Genomic DNA, 14,787 nt, shown 5'->3' with positions numbered 1-14,787 from the left:
GATTGTCAATAAATAATACACATCTTACCAGATAATTTATTACCACTTAAATATGACAGCACTTTATTTCTCTCCCCTTTCATGTGTCTTAGTTTTGCACGTCCAAAGAGGACCAGGGCAGGGTACCCTGGAGGCTGGGTACCATGGAGGCTGAAGAATAAGGATTATTAGCCAATCGAAAGACTAAAACTGAAGCTTTGCAGTATCACTTGAATGAAAGTAGGTTGAAATCTTCTCTTTTTAAAAAAAGGAACTCCAGGTCTTTATAAATGTCCACATACATGAAAGACAGGAAACATCCCATGTATAGTGACATATTTCTCTTATATAGAACAATCAATTTCTAATTCAATCAAATTTGTGACAGTTAAGCTCTTTAAAAATGTTTTAACATACATTTAATCTCAGATACAGGAATCTGTAACATCAGCTAGCTGCTTACAATTCATACACTGCTTTGTAAATTACAATCCTTGGTACGTCAGGACAGAAGTGAACCCAGACATTTAATTATTATCCTGTACCAATCATGCTGGCCTCAGCTAGAATTCTGATTTACTAGTCTTTCATTATACATACACAAGTACAATCAAACGTGTACAGTTCAATTTTTTTAAATTAAGAGAATCTGCCTTTTCCATATGTAGGAGATATAGCCATTTAACATAATTTGAACATTTCCTGGAAACACTTAATATGTGAGTTATTTATGGCCAGTAACCTTCATATTATATTTCTGTATAACGTCTGAGTAAAATATTCAAAAGAATGATTGTATTCTCATTGTTAGCTTATGTACAACTTTTTATAATTAACTAGTTTTAAACTACTTTTCATTACATTTACAGAGGTTGTATTAAAAAGAGTATTCTGTTTTATTTTGCTGTTCAATAGGTTACTATAGTTTAAATGGAAATTTCTTCTTGGTATTTTAAGGTTCTCTAAGCATGTAATGTTTATTAAAAAAATTAAATTTATTTTTCATTTAACTTGCATTCTTTCCTTTTCTACTACAAATATTATTATGCTACACATATAGTAGAAAGTTGATCTTTAACTTGGATTTGGGAAGAGCTAGGAAAAGAAACAGAAATGCTCAAATCAGCCTCTCCCAAAGTAGAGTCACAAGGAGTTGTAAGAAGAATGACATGAGGCTGACAAGTGATTTATGCCAGTATACAGGCAGAGTTGTACCTGGAAAGACCTGGAAACTTCCAGCTCAGATGACTAAACTGAGGCAGCATGGCAGTGTCCTTAGTGAGAATGGTCTTGTTTTCATATAATGATTTAGAGTGAAACTTCCAAAATTAATATTTTAAAAATTTCACTTAGATCAAGAGAAGTCGTGGCTGCCCAGGAAGCTGTGGATGAGCCATCCCTAGAAGTGTTCAAGGCTGGGCTGGAGGGGCTCCTGAGCAACATAATTTGGGAAGCTTCCTGCCCATGGTCGGGGGGTTGGAACTGGATGGTCTTTAATTTTTCTTCCAACCCAAACCATTCCATGAACAGACATCACTGTCCAAAAGGTCATCTCTAGTATCTGCCATATCAACCACTGAAGGCTGTTTCCCTACATGATAGTTGTGCCAGTTACCCAAGCCACAGAATAACCTCCAAACTGGAGTTAATGCAATGTGTAACTCTTGTGAAGCCAAGAAATGCCCCATATGTACCAATACTAGAGAGGGCAATCCATTTCTTGAAGCTGGTATTTCACAAGCCCATAGCAAGTACTCACATTTGCTCCCATGGCTGAAGTAATTAAAAAAACTTCTGCAATTCCTACATACAAATTTGCAGTAAGGCACTGAAACCAAAGGGCACAAAATAAGCAAATTTCTAAGAGCATGTCAACACCTGTACAAATACAGTCTTTCAAGTAAAAATTAAATAAAAATTGTACTGTGTGATAGCTAAGATAGCTAGATTTTCAACTAAATATATTAAATATATGCATTTTTAAACAAGCATAGCTTCTTTGTTACCTGATCTTTTAATAAAAATGTCTAATACAGAAAAGAGGAAAATGAAGGGTTTTAGGGAAGCAGCTAGTGACAGCCTGAGTTAGCTCAAGATACACTGTGTTGCTCCAAAAGCCTTTGTCACTACAATCCTGTTGCAGCTCAATTAAAAGCAAGCTAAACAGCAGTTATTATTAATAAATGAATATTAAAATGTTTGTTATGTTAGCATATGGCGTTTGCAGATGTAAAAACCATTATTGCTTTTATTCATCCAATAGGAAAGAGACTGAGGATGGCCCCTTCTCCTCCATCATACCTGTCCCTTTAATGAGGAAGCCAAGCCCTGCAGGAGAAGCACCGAGGTTTTGATCAGGACCACTAGCAAGAACTGTACTGGTGGGGCACAGTGAAGACTTCTGGCTGAAGGGTAAAACTTCTCAGTGAAGGACACAGGGCTTTTTCAGGGCCTGGCAAACCACAGCGTGGAACCCCAAAGACATTAAGAAACAATCACAATCCTCAGCTCTTCTGTTCCAGTATAATGCAAAGAGGTTCTCTGTTTCAATCTTGTCTTTTTAATGAAAAGACACAGTAGCATGCATATTTAAAAGGAGTCTTAAAAACACAGTGCTATACTTCATGTACATGTTGCTCCCTGGAGAGAAGATGAAATAACACACATTATATGACACACATGACGTCATAAAATGTGCTATCAAAAATATTCGATTAGAAAATAGTAAATCTTCAACAACTCACTGTATTTGCATTCTCAATTGCTTTTGCCTAGGGAAGTACTTCTCACACAGAGAGGTGTAGACCTCTGTGTTTTTTTTCCTTTGAATGAACTGATCTCTAAAAATGGAGGTAAATAAATGCTATACAGTGAAATTCACATTAGCACCTCATACCTGGGTGAAGGGGGGTGTAAGAGGGAAAAACCCCTAACTTATAACACTGAATAGCTAATAACCAGCTAGAAGATAATATAATTTTCTGACAGCAAAAATTCACTTAACCCTGTAAGTAATGTCTAGAGCCAAAACAATCCCTGTGAATTACATTCAAGATCTGGGGAAATTATTTGATAAGACAAGCTTTGTCCAGAAAAGATGGCATTTACTTTATTATTTCATTACCCTCTGTTATCTACTTGTTTTCTGTATGACACTAATATAAACCAGGTATCTCAATTTTCACGTAAGGTATAGTTCTCCATGGAAATACTTTCTAGTAATCAGGACTGTGATGTTAACATCAGAAAAGCACAATTGTCCAAACACAAGCAATGGAAACACACACAGTGTATGGCCAAAATGGAAATATGAATGCTCACTTATAATTTCTCCTATTTTTTTTCATGGCAGGTTTGAGAATCAGAAGGGATGCAATAGTAAGTATGAGGTGAGGAACTTATCTGGCTCAACTGGATTAATTTCAGTCACACACTCCAGTAGTTATCTTTGTCCTTCCAGCAACATCAGCCTTCTCTGTCCTCACCACCAACTATAGCCTTTACACATGAAATATATCCTGCCAAACGCCAAATCCAAAACACTCTGACCCATTAAAGGTTTCCCCTTTTCTTCTATTAAGAACAAAGAACACATTACATTTTTCTATGTGAAGTATGCGATTAAATAATAGCTTGTACACTAATTAAAGCAAATGTAATTGTGAGAACACACTGACATTGTTAAAGTAAATTACCCAATTTGTTAATAGTTTCATTTCAAGTGACCTTAATTGTATTAATTGTGATATTGAGCAAATTAAATTGAAGAGTATTAAATGCATTGTTCCAGTCTGTCCTTAGAGGATCAACTTTCTCATTATATCAATGAAATGGGAATACTACCTACCACATTCTTCAAAACTTGTGTTGGAATGTGGTGGACACTGTAACTTGGAGTAAAAATTTACAGCAGAAAGTTAACCTAGTTATTTCATTTCAATGTAACAGAAACCTCGAACATTTGGAAGTCAGTTTGTCAGACGCAATATGCAGGGAGAAGGTACAACAATAATGTTTCTGAAATTTCATTCAGGTCTCACAAAGTCTCTGCTGGAGATAGAGCAATTTCTCTTTGAAAGATCCCTGCTTCAGAGGAGATCGCACAAAACCATTGTTAGAATACAGTGAATAAAAGCATGATGATTCTTAGAAGAGAGAATGCAGCAGGATGTCATCAACCTACCATAGTCAAAATAAAACATAATAATGCACAGATACCTAGATGTGTGTAAATTAAAATACAACCAGACTCACAAGAAACAATCAAAAATTAAAATTTCTTAAAAGAACTAAAATCCTCCATTTGAAGTATTGAATTGCAAAAGTGAGAATCCCTGCCATAAATTTCTAATCAACTATTTAAAAATGCTATTTGAAAAAGCATATCTGAGTACTTATATGTTATGTACTTTTTTTTATCTTGAAAGAAAAATCAGACACAAGGAAAATAACACAGGTCAAATAAATCAACAGAAAAGGATAAAAATACCATCTTAACATATTTTTTGAAATGTTTTAAAGGGATAGAAAAAAGATCTTTACAGTTAAAGGCTTATTCTGAATGTTTCAAACTTGCAAAGAAGCACAATCTCATGGCTCATCGTAACTCAAGATTCAAAGTTTATCAGTTACATAAAATCTGGAGAGCTACCAACACCCAGACCTTTCTCCAAATGACACTTACCTCATCTGTAATGATCTATTTTCATTTGTTCAGCTAGGTAACTCTCTCATGCCTAGCATCTGCAACATTAATCCTTGCAGCTGTTCTTAGTGAACCATGTCTTACTCTTCTCAGGCCACTTCTCCAAAATCTCAAGAATGCTTTGAATTTTATGTCTACTCTCCATTGTGTCAACAGTCCTGTCCCAAATAAGCCATGTTTTCTCTCTATTCCTTCACTGAAATTTTAATAAAAGCACTAAATACTACTAGACAACATATTTCTGGAATCCTATCCAATATACCCTTTCAAGCTGACAGCAAATGAACAAAAAGCAGTCAATGCATACAGTTTTCCAAACAGCTATACTTAAGAGCAATCCATATTTTTGAGATTTCTTTAATTTTATGAAAACTGCGAGAGAATTTCATAACTCCAGCTGGACATGACATCTTCTGGTTCTCCATCAAATTTTGGTATCAACTGCACTTGCTAAAAATACAACACTTCATGCAGATTTACAAATCTGAGTAGATCAGCAACTAAATATTTCTTTTCAGCACCCTTATCAGTGCTGTCTTGTCTTCCAATCACCTAATCTCAGTAAAGTTTGCCTCCAAGGTAAGCATTCAGCCATGCTTCAAAAACACAATTCAGATGTCCTGATATTCTACAATATTGCACAGAACGTCTCCAGTGGACCACCAGTCCACTGTATTTCTGTGATTCATGATACAAAAAAAATTAAGATAGAGATTTTCACCAAGTTGATTCTGTATCACCCCTGAAACTTGAGGCTGCATTGAAAAACCTTGTCTTGACATACTTCTGTGAAGACAATGATGGATAGACTGCATGGACAGGAATAACTGTATACTTTGTTGACTGAAGAGCAAACACATGCTTTATTTAAAAAGAAACATTAAAACTTCAAAGACCTTTTCTGGATATATAAAGTTTCAAATTAAAATGCACTATGTGTTTCACAGCAAAAAAGGCTATGAAGATGAAATGGATGCTTTATATAAAATATTTACATAGATAGAACATAAAAAATGTACCATAGTTGGTAACCTTTATGACTTGGGGAACCATGTATTTACATATCTTTATCCTCGCATGTGCGTATGTGTGTGTTGTGTATATATTTTTAACAGTTGACAGCTGTTTTAGAGCATACAGAGATGCCAAGCTGAATGAGGGTCTTGATTACTTCAAGATTAGCTATCTAAAGTTTCTATTCATTTTAAGTGTTGTTAGTGCGAAGAGTCATTAGTCACTTCCTTGTCTCATAGAACATCAGCATACATTTACATTGTTAATGAACATTTGGGGTAAATGAATTAATGGCACTTTTAAACATCAATTCAATCCTAATAACTTTGTATGTCATAGAAATGTTAAGGTTGGGATAAAAATGAGAAACCTTTTCAGTCAAGGTAACTAATCGCTTCTGGGCACAATAAAGGGTAAAATTAACTAACAGTGTTTTTTTAACAGGGTGAAAATCTTGCTTTTTCTTGAAACAGAGTTGAAGGAATTATCACATTTTTTTTAAAGCAAATAGAAGTCAGAAGAAAATGTTTCTCTTTTTCTTGACTGGGGTAGACTAGAATCAAGCTGTTTTTCCTCTTGAAAATGGTTATTATTTTAGGTTATAGAAAAAAAGATTATTTTCAAGTTTCTAAAGTATGTACAAAAATGCATTTGGTTTATAAGGCTAAAACGGCTTCATATCGTTAAGATGTCAAATGTAATAGAAAAGAAAAACTAACCTAGAAAAGCTATTCAATTTAATCATCAGGTTTTAAAATACTTTTGCCATGATGTACATTGTCATTTTTGAACATTGAAGAAGCTTTGCAAACCAATGAAGGAACAGTGAAAAAATTAATTCAAAGGGACAATAAAGTTTTACCAATATATTTTGAAGCAAAACATCAGCTTCTTCTAAACAGAAGTAATAAACCTGACTGAGCAGAACTTGACATAGCTTTTTAATAAGCACTAGTAAACAGAGGATTTATAAACAGATACACCCACACAGAGTAGTTGATCTGGGTGAGGGACTTGGAAAATGTGACAAAGTTGTTTCAACTCTGTAATTTAAAATAAATTTTTTATTTTGCCCTCCTGGTACATGTGTTCAATGACTGGAAAATTACAGGTAGTTAAGGTGCCACTGTGTATAACTGAGTATTTGAGGAATGTTTTCATGACAAGGACGAGCTTTCTCATTAAGCTTATCACTTTCTTCAAACCAACTACACTGTCACTACTATCAAATGAGTAGAAAAGATGAGCAAAACAGACAAGCATTGCATAATCCAAGCAGTTTGTTCTCATTGTTCATCAGGGTCTTCCAAATACTGCATTTAAGTAATTTGCTTCAGGTTTTGTAGTAATTTCTACCTTTAGAGCCTATTCATTCTATTTCAGCTTTGAGATATTTTTCCAAATAATAACATAGGGGATTGAGTCAAACAAAAATCAGACTTTTTATTTGCATAATTTAATCCAAAATAACATACACTGAACTTTACTGCAGAACCAAAAAAAAAAAAAAAAAAAAAAAAGAAAGAAAATAAAAGTAATAAAAGAGGAAAACAAACAAGATCGTTAAACCAAAGCAGTGTAAGAGTCCATGCTTGAGAAAGTAACATAAAGTCATGCTCCATTTCAATATTCTTCTGCTGAAGTCACTGTTTGGTTTATGATTAAAAAAGGATGACAGTGCATTAAACATGTGGTTAATGCTTCTGTCTGTAATTGAAAGTTGACTTTTTGTGGTTTTCATTAGTGTCAGAGTGTTCCTCACATACGCTGAAATGTTCTTTAAGTTGCCCTGTTCAACTTCATTGATTGAATTAAACAAATTATGACACATGCAGTTATTATGACGCACTTATATAAGGTATAAACTCAAAAAAAAAAGTACAGAAATACTAACTCACCTTCCCCCGGCTTGTTCAAAAAACTCTGCAAGGGATCAATGCCTATTTCTTGTTCCTCTGTTTGCAAAGGGTGACTGGTTTCAGACACAGAATGATACATACTGGCAGTAGTAAATTTTAACTGATGAGTATTTATCTGGAGGGAAAAAAATCAGAGAAACAAACACTTCAGTATTCCTTCAACTATTTTTCAACCACATGAGTCAAGAACAAAAGTACTTAAAACCTCCCCTTATTTTCCAGGCACATCATCACCATTAGTTGTCTAATTAGCAGAACAATACTGTTTCCATTTGGACGTTGTAAATGTTGTATTATTTAGAGTCCAAACGAATTTTTATAGTTCCTACAAATATCATACTGCAAGTAAAAGTCCAAGCCTGAAAAGTCCAAGGAGAACTCATGCTAGTTCTTGGGCATGATGATTATAGAGCAAAACTGAGATAAGACCATCATCATCACTCTTCTGGACCCAAGACTTTTCATCCCAGAAAATCTTCTTTTTTTAACCACTTCTTTTTCAGAAATCATAGGTCCAATATAACATAACAGCAACACACACACAAAAAGAGAATGGATTAATACTGACTGGGATGATAGGTGAATTTGGTTTTATCAAGATTTATATTAATTTTTGTCTTGGTTCTTGCAAGAATTTGGTTTTGCAGTAAGTCAAGAGGTGAAATGGCCACAGCCCAGAGGTTTTTCTATACCATGTCATTTCTCTACCAGGGCAGGGAGAAGGGAGTTTTTTCTGGTCAAAGGAGTGGTTAGGTAATGCCCGCTCTAATTTGGAGGAAGTGGTTGGTTATTATCTGTTGTTGGAGTTTCTGCAGTGAACAAGAATGTTTCTTTTCTTGTCTTGTCATTAGTTTCTTTCTTTTCTTGTCATTAACATAATTGCTGTTACAGATCATTTTTCTTACCTTATTGCTGTTTCCAATAAATTGTTCTTATCTCAACCTGTGATCTTTAATATTGTGCCTCCAGTTCTCCTCTCCATTCCACTACAGGGAGGAGGGAGGGGAAAGGGGGAGTCAGCAAGCGAGCTGTGTGTGCCATACAATGGTTTCAGTGAAAACTTAACTGGAGAATACCATTCCTAAACCAGGACAGCTTTCTAGCAAGATGCTGTTAAGGAAGCATTTTAAGAAAAATAATCAACTAGCTGGTGAACATTTACAAAGACATCTTCCAAAAATGAAGACCAAAAGGGAAGTAATGGCAGAACTGAAACTTTAGGAAATAGGTGCTGCAGATTTATCATCATCAAATGACACTCACATCACTATCAAGCAACTCAACAAGAATTGTTTAGAAGTTCATTTTAGGAGTGCTAGAAGCTAATACTGGCTGCAAAAAATTAGAGGATGCCAATAAAAGGGTGAAAAGCAGATGATGTTATGATCTGTGCATAAGAAAGAGAAACGACCTTTCCAGTGCATTAACAGTGCAAGAGTACATTTATCAAGACTGCATTTTAGTCACTGTACAGCAATTTATTAACTCACAACACAAAAAAACCTAAGCCAGCTAAATAGGTCTGATTTGCCCAAGCCCGCTAAGTAGCTACCTACAACTGCCAGATGAGTTTTAAATATCACTTACTTTAACTGCTCTGTTTACAAGTATCATAACTTTCTAACAGCAAGAAAATTATATTTAGAAAGAAATATAAAAAGAGATACAGGAAAAGGTATGCATCTACACTTTCAGGACTGGCATATTAACACATTTGAAATCACTTCAATTATGCTTTTCCTTTGGTTCCTAGAAGGTATGGCATTGACCATGTAGGCTTTATGCCTGCAGTTTACTGTCAATAAATGGAGGGGATCTGGGATTTTTAAGACCTTTTTATAGTCTACACCTTCTTAATTTTCCTAGAAAGTTATGAGGAAAAGAAAACAAAACCCAGAAAACCCCTAAATAATAAACAAACCTAGATGGGCCACTATGAGGCAATTCCCTGAAACCAGTGCAACCAGGCTGTTTTCAAAAGTATGCTGTCTCAGGGGTTTATCCTTTATTTGCCCTGGTACCTGTGTTACTGTGGTGATGAAATTATCACACAATCTCTCACTTCTGTTTAGCTAGAAGAGAACATCTGAAGGCCTTAGGAACAAGGAGCCAGTAACTGAGGGAAGGTAGGACTTACACTTGAGCAGTGGTACACCTTTATGTCAAATTATTACAATCATAAAGTCGTAACAAAACACACCCCTAAACCACAGAATTGCCTTGAACAACTCTATACGAGGCTCAACAAAATGTGCTATGAATGTATGCATACCTCACGTGTTTCCTATGTAATTTTAAAAATGTGACAATGAAAACTGCATGAACGGTATCTTGAAGAAAAATATTTACAAACTTGTTAGCCCCTTAAATAGCATTTATCTGTAGTATTATGGCTGCAAAAATATAAAGAGATGTTTATAAATACATGATATTTTAAATAAATGAAAAATAATTTATTTAAAGAAAGAAAACAAAACCCCCACCAACTTTGCAGAAGTAATTTTTTTCTGCTGGAATTTTATTTGCTGCTCTTGTTCCTTTTGCTATACAGCTGTAAATATCTTTCCACTGATCAGTTGATTTTGTCTTCACTAAAATTATAAGCTTTTCAAACAGTGCTGCTTAAGTTTAACTTTTTATTTTTATGTTTCTTAAGAGATTGCTACACAATCTGACCAAGGCAGAACCCTGAGCGTCTTTCAAAATGAGAACCAGGCACAAAATGACCTTACCAACCATTTTAGTTTTAGCAGCCAACACTAAATTAAGACACAGTATATTTCAGACTTACACTGTCTTACATCCATAACATGTTATCAATTTAGCCCTAGTAAGTTTGCTCTTCTATGTCCTTTTCTTCTGTATCCACCTTCCTTTCTTTTTTTAAATACTCCCCGAATGCCATACCTTTACAATCTATATGCGCCATAATTTACTTTACAGACTGTTAGAGCAGCTTTAAACAGCTGAATAGATTTACTTTTGATATCTGCACAGTGATTTAATCAGTTATTTGTGTTTGTTTATGGACACATATGGTTAGAGTTAAAAAGTATCACTACCTATTAGTCTTCATTCCTTAGTCCAAGCAATTTTCTTCGCAGTTTTATACTGAAGTTCTTTTCTGCTCTTCTAACAAAGAGCAAAGGGAACTATTAAACAATTACAGTTACACTTGGGATCTTACTCTGAGACAGATTAATTCTTCACAGGTTTGTGGTTGATTTGTAATGGCCTATAACATATTGTTCATATTAAATAAGATAAAATTTAAAACCATTCTCAGTGTGAAACAATAAAAATGTTATAAACCCCTGAAATTCAATTACTGGATTACCAGACTTGATTCTGGCTAACCCTAACATCTCAGTGAAAGCACCTATTTGTACTTTTTTTTAACCTCCAAAGCTTAAGGGCTAAGGAACTCAAATACCAGCCATGCTTCCCACTACTGGGAGTTCGACTTTTCTGTAATATACATGAGAAAATAATTAAGACCATGTATGAAACGTTTATCTAGTCATTGAAATTAGCAGAAACATGAATCCACTCATGAGCCCAAGGAAAACGGAGGCATAGAGACTCTCTGGCTACTGACTATACGTAACAGGAGGAGCCCTCAAGTGCCACCAAGGACAGTGCCGCAGGTTTGCTCCTCACTGAGCAACACATGTGGGGTGAATCCAGGCTGCCTTCCAGTGAAGGCAGCTTGTCAGCACATCTGTTCTCAACAGAGACCAAAAATCCCCCAAGAGACAGGCTCACGGACTCCAACACAGAACTCCACTAGATATTAAAAGGGTTCTCTGGAGGTACCTGCTTATAGCACATCATCTCCTCTCCCACAGCCTCCTCTGTATTCCATAGGTGATAGAATACCAACTTGTTTTCATTAGGAAAAACCTAACTGATGTTTACTGACATCTACCTAACAACCTCCTTCTACACAGCAGAGATAAACTACTTGCTGCATTAGACAGTCTGATTTAACATACCTGTTCTAACTCAGAGAACTTTCTTTTTTCTCACTGGGTATTCACTCTTAGTGAGTACTTAGTACTTATTTGGAAGTTTGCTTGCTTCTTTTTTGGATGTGAGAAGGTTTATTCACCCAAGAGTTTACAAATATTTTGCCTTTCCTATTAGCTGCTCTAAGACATTATGTGATTTCTACCACCTTTAGCCATAAAGCAGTCTTATATAATCATGCCTTCATTAGCATTGCCATTCTGCCTGCATACAAAACTGTGAGTTTGGAATATTTAAACAAAATTACATTAAAAACATTCAAAACCAAAACCCACTTCTTCTCCAGACTGTCCACGGCAACAGCCTCAATTCAGCCACACTTCATCTTCTACTAATATGTGTAAGACATCTCTAGCTAGACAGAAATACAAGGCAAAGATGAAAGTCTAATTGAGATCTGTTTCTATCATTAGCTGTACTGCCAGTGAAGTACCCATCACTTTTAGACCAGAGCTGGGTGAAACATTGCAAAAACATGTACACAGAACTGAACAAGGCAGTAGACTAATCTGTAATAAAATTATAAGAAATGTTTGTATAATAATATTATTATAATTGATGTTAGAAGATGGAAAATTCAAAATAAAAACAAAATTTGTTGCATTCATTTAGCAGTGAGACTATTCACACACAAGTGGTAAGATTACCCTTATCTCAAAAATGTTGATAAATCAGTATTTCATAAACAAAACATAGCACAGTTGAACATGAATACTGTGCTTCATTTCATTTCATAAGACATTCACTAATGTCTTCACTTGCCACAGATACTGAATAAAAGTATTCAGTATTCAAATAAGCAGTTTATGGATGAAAAGCATTGTTTTAGAAATGGTGACTAAATTAGTTCCATCTAAAAAACCTAAACCCACCTAAAATGCTTCCCTTAATCATCACTGTTTATACAGACCTTGAAAAATTATTTACTCAAAGCACAAAACACACCAAAATATCAAAATGAATGCTTAAGAAGGGAAGTGTATTCATACTGTTCGGGCAAAATTAGAAAATATAATCAGTTTCAGCAAGGGTATTTTGAACATGTAACTGAGTAGGTGAAACAGAAATAGGCAAAGCTTGTACAACACCCATTTATCCTCTCTTCCCTTACCCACATGGTAAAATGTAAGGAGAGGAACTGCAGGCTTGGGGGAATACTCAGGATGAGGGCTGAAGAACTGCCCAAGTTTCAGCACTTACTCCACTCTTGCTCTCTGACATCCTCTTCTAAACAATCAAGCAACAGAACAAAACATTTTATACCTGAAGAAAGGTAAATAAGAACCCACTAAACTCTGAGGACAAAGCTAAACAATGCTGCTGAATCTTGGATATGCTAAAAACAAAAAATCAGTTTCCATCAGTACCAGCAAAGCTACTTAAATATCACATTTCTGAGACCTACTGAAGCGTACCAAAGTATTTAAATAATACTTTGCACTCATTCTATTAGACTGCATCAACCACCTTCTCCAAATTATCTTTGGGCCTTTATTTCATGCCATATCCAAAGTTTACCATTTTAATTACTTAAATTGATGACAAGTAGAGGAAATACTTGTTTAGCTAAGTGATAAATTAGCTGCCCTGTGAAGTCAAATTGATTAAAACGACCTCACTTAAAGCAAATGTCTGATGTGGTAATGGTCTTATGCATGTTTTGTTATGTTTGACAGCATCATGTTATGAGAGTTCACAACTCTGCCCCTCATTTGTGGCTTATGAAGTAATCAAGCATGTTAGAACACTGAAGTTAGGATTTTACAGAATGGGAAAACATTTTAAAGTAGGTAAGAAATTAAATAATAGGAGAATAAATGTGCACTGTGTTTATTTAAAGCAGTGAAGCACAGATTTCTTCCAAATCATCAAGAAGCAGTCCCAGATCATGGTTTTTCTTACACTGGCCAAATTAAGTTATTCATCCTGAACCAATAATTTAAAAAAGTATGCTAACTAGACAGCTGAGTAGGAGACAGTCCTAAAGATGAACTTTGGAAAATGAGGGCATGAGGACCATTTGATCTATTTCAAGATGGATATTTTGCCAGGACACTCATTAAGAGGTATTTTTGAAAAATCTCTTCTTACCCATAATTTTCACTGCTTTCTTCTTTGCTCTAGGAGTGATTTTTACTTAGGCCATAGAGACCATCTATCTCACAGCACTGTGATCATCTCCTCTCCATCCCTTGAGCTCTTCACTACCACCATCTCTATTTAAATACAGAAGATACTAGTCCCAGCGCCTCCAAGAGAAAAACCACCAAAAAACTCCACCAACCCAAACAACCCACCCACACACACAGAGCAGCTCAAAACCAGCTAAGATTCCTACTCAGCCACTTCCACAGGTTGCCACCACCCACTGAAAAAACATGCCTAGGGAAGAACACTTACTAAGTTAGAAGAAAAGTGCACAATTTAACTAACTTTGGATAGGATAATGCAAGTCTGTTTTCTTTTATAAAATGTATTAGATTATGTATCATTAAAATAGAATGATGCAAACATAAAAAATGGTCTGACATGGTGGAGCAGATTAACATTAATATCAACTGGGATCCAGAACAAAACAAACAAGATCATGCCACTGATGGACAGGTTAACAGCCAGAGACTCTGATGGTCATGAAATCCAATTAATTTTGTCCCTTTTAATAACATTTCCTGCATTTTAACTTCTGCCTGTCTGATCTCTAATACAAAAACAGAGTTACATTGGACTTTAAATAAGTTAATTAAGTATTAAAATCAATCATGTGAAAGTCTTAATATTTAATATTGTTAGATTGTATATCAAAGTGGTTTTATTATTTATTTACTCCAAACCTTTCCAGAATACTTCATGTGGCAACAGGGAGTCTGTATCTCACAAGATAAATGCATTTACAATGCCAAATAAATTATATATAAAAGCATTTGTCTTAATACATGTCATTCAATATTAAATATCACCCATTGGTACCACCCTGAAACCCTAATCCATTTTTACCAACCGCGCATTTGTATTATTCAAATGTTGTCTATTAAATAGTTGTCTCGAGAGCCACAGTAAAGGAATACATACCTAAGAACAATTATCATAGGACCTTTGAAATACTGACTACAGTTTTAACCCTACAACTTTCATGTCTTACCA

At 35.1% G+C, this 14,787-nt stretch overlaps 1 protein-coding gene across 11 annotated transcripts in view; it reads right to left on the bottom strand.

Moving 5' to 3' along the window:
* TBC1D5 (TBC1 domain family member 5) overlaps positions 1-14,787 on the bottom strand; it is a 312,792-nt gene that overhangs the window by 174,441 nt on the left and 123,564 nt on the right. For all 11 annotated transcript variants that reach the window (XM_077787221.1, XM_021538132.3, XM_021538130.3 and 8 more), the window contains one exon: positions 7,597-7,732. In XM_077787221.1, the coding sequence (XP_077643347.1) occupies positions 7,597-7,696 (100 nt within the window). In that variant the 5' untranslated portion in view covers positions 7,697-7,732. The remainder of the gene's footprint in view (positions 1-7,596; positions 7,733-14,787) is intronic.

Source organism: Lonchura striata, chromosome 1 (genome assembly GCF_046129695.1).
Source record: "Lonchura striata isolate bLonStr1 chromosome 1, bLonStr1.mat, whole genome shotgun sequence".
Taxonomy (NCBI): domain Eukaryota; kingdom Metazoa; phylum Chordata; class Aves; order Passeriformes; family Estrildidae; genus Lonchura; species Lonchura striata.
This window is presented reverse-complemented; position numbering and strand designations above follow the sequence as displayed.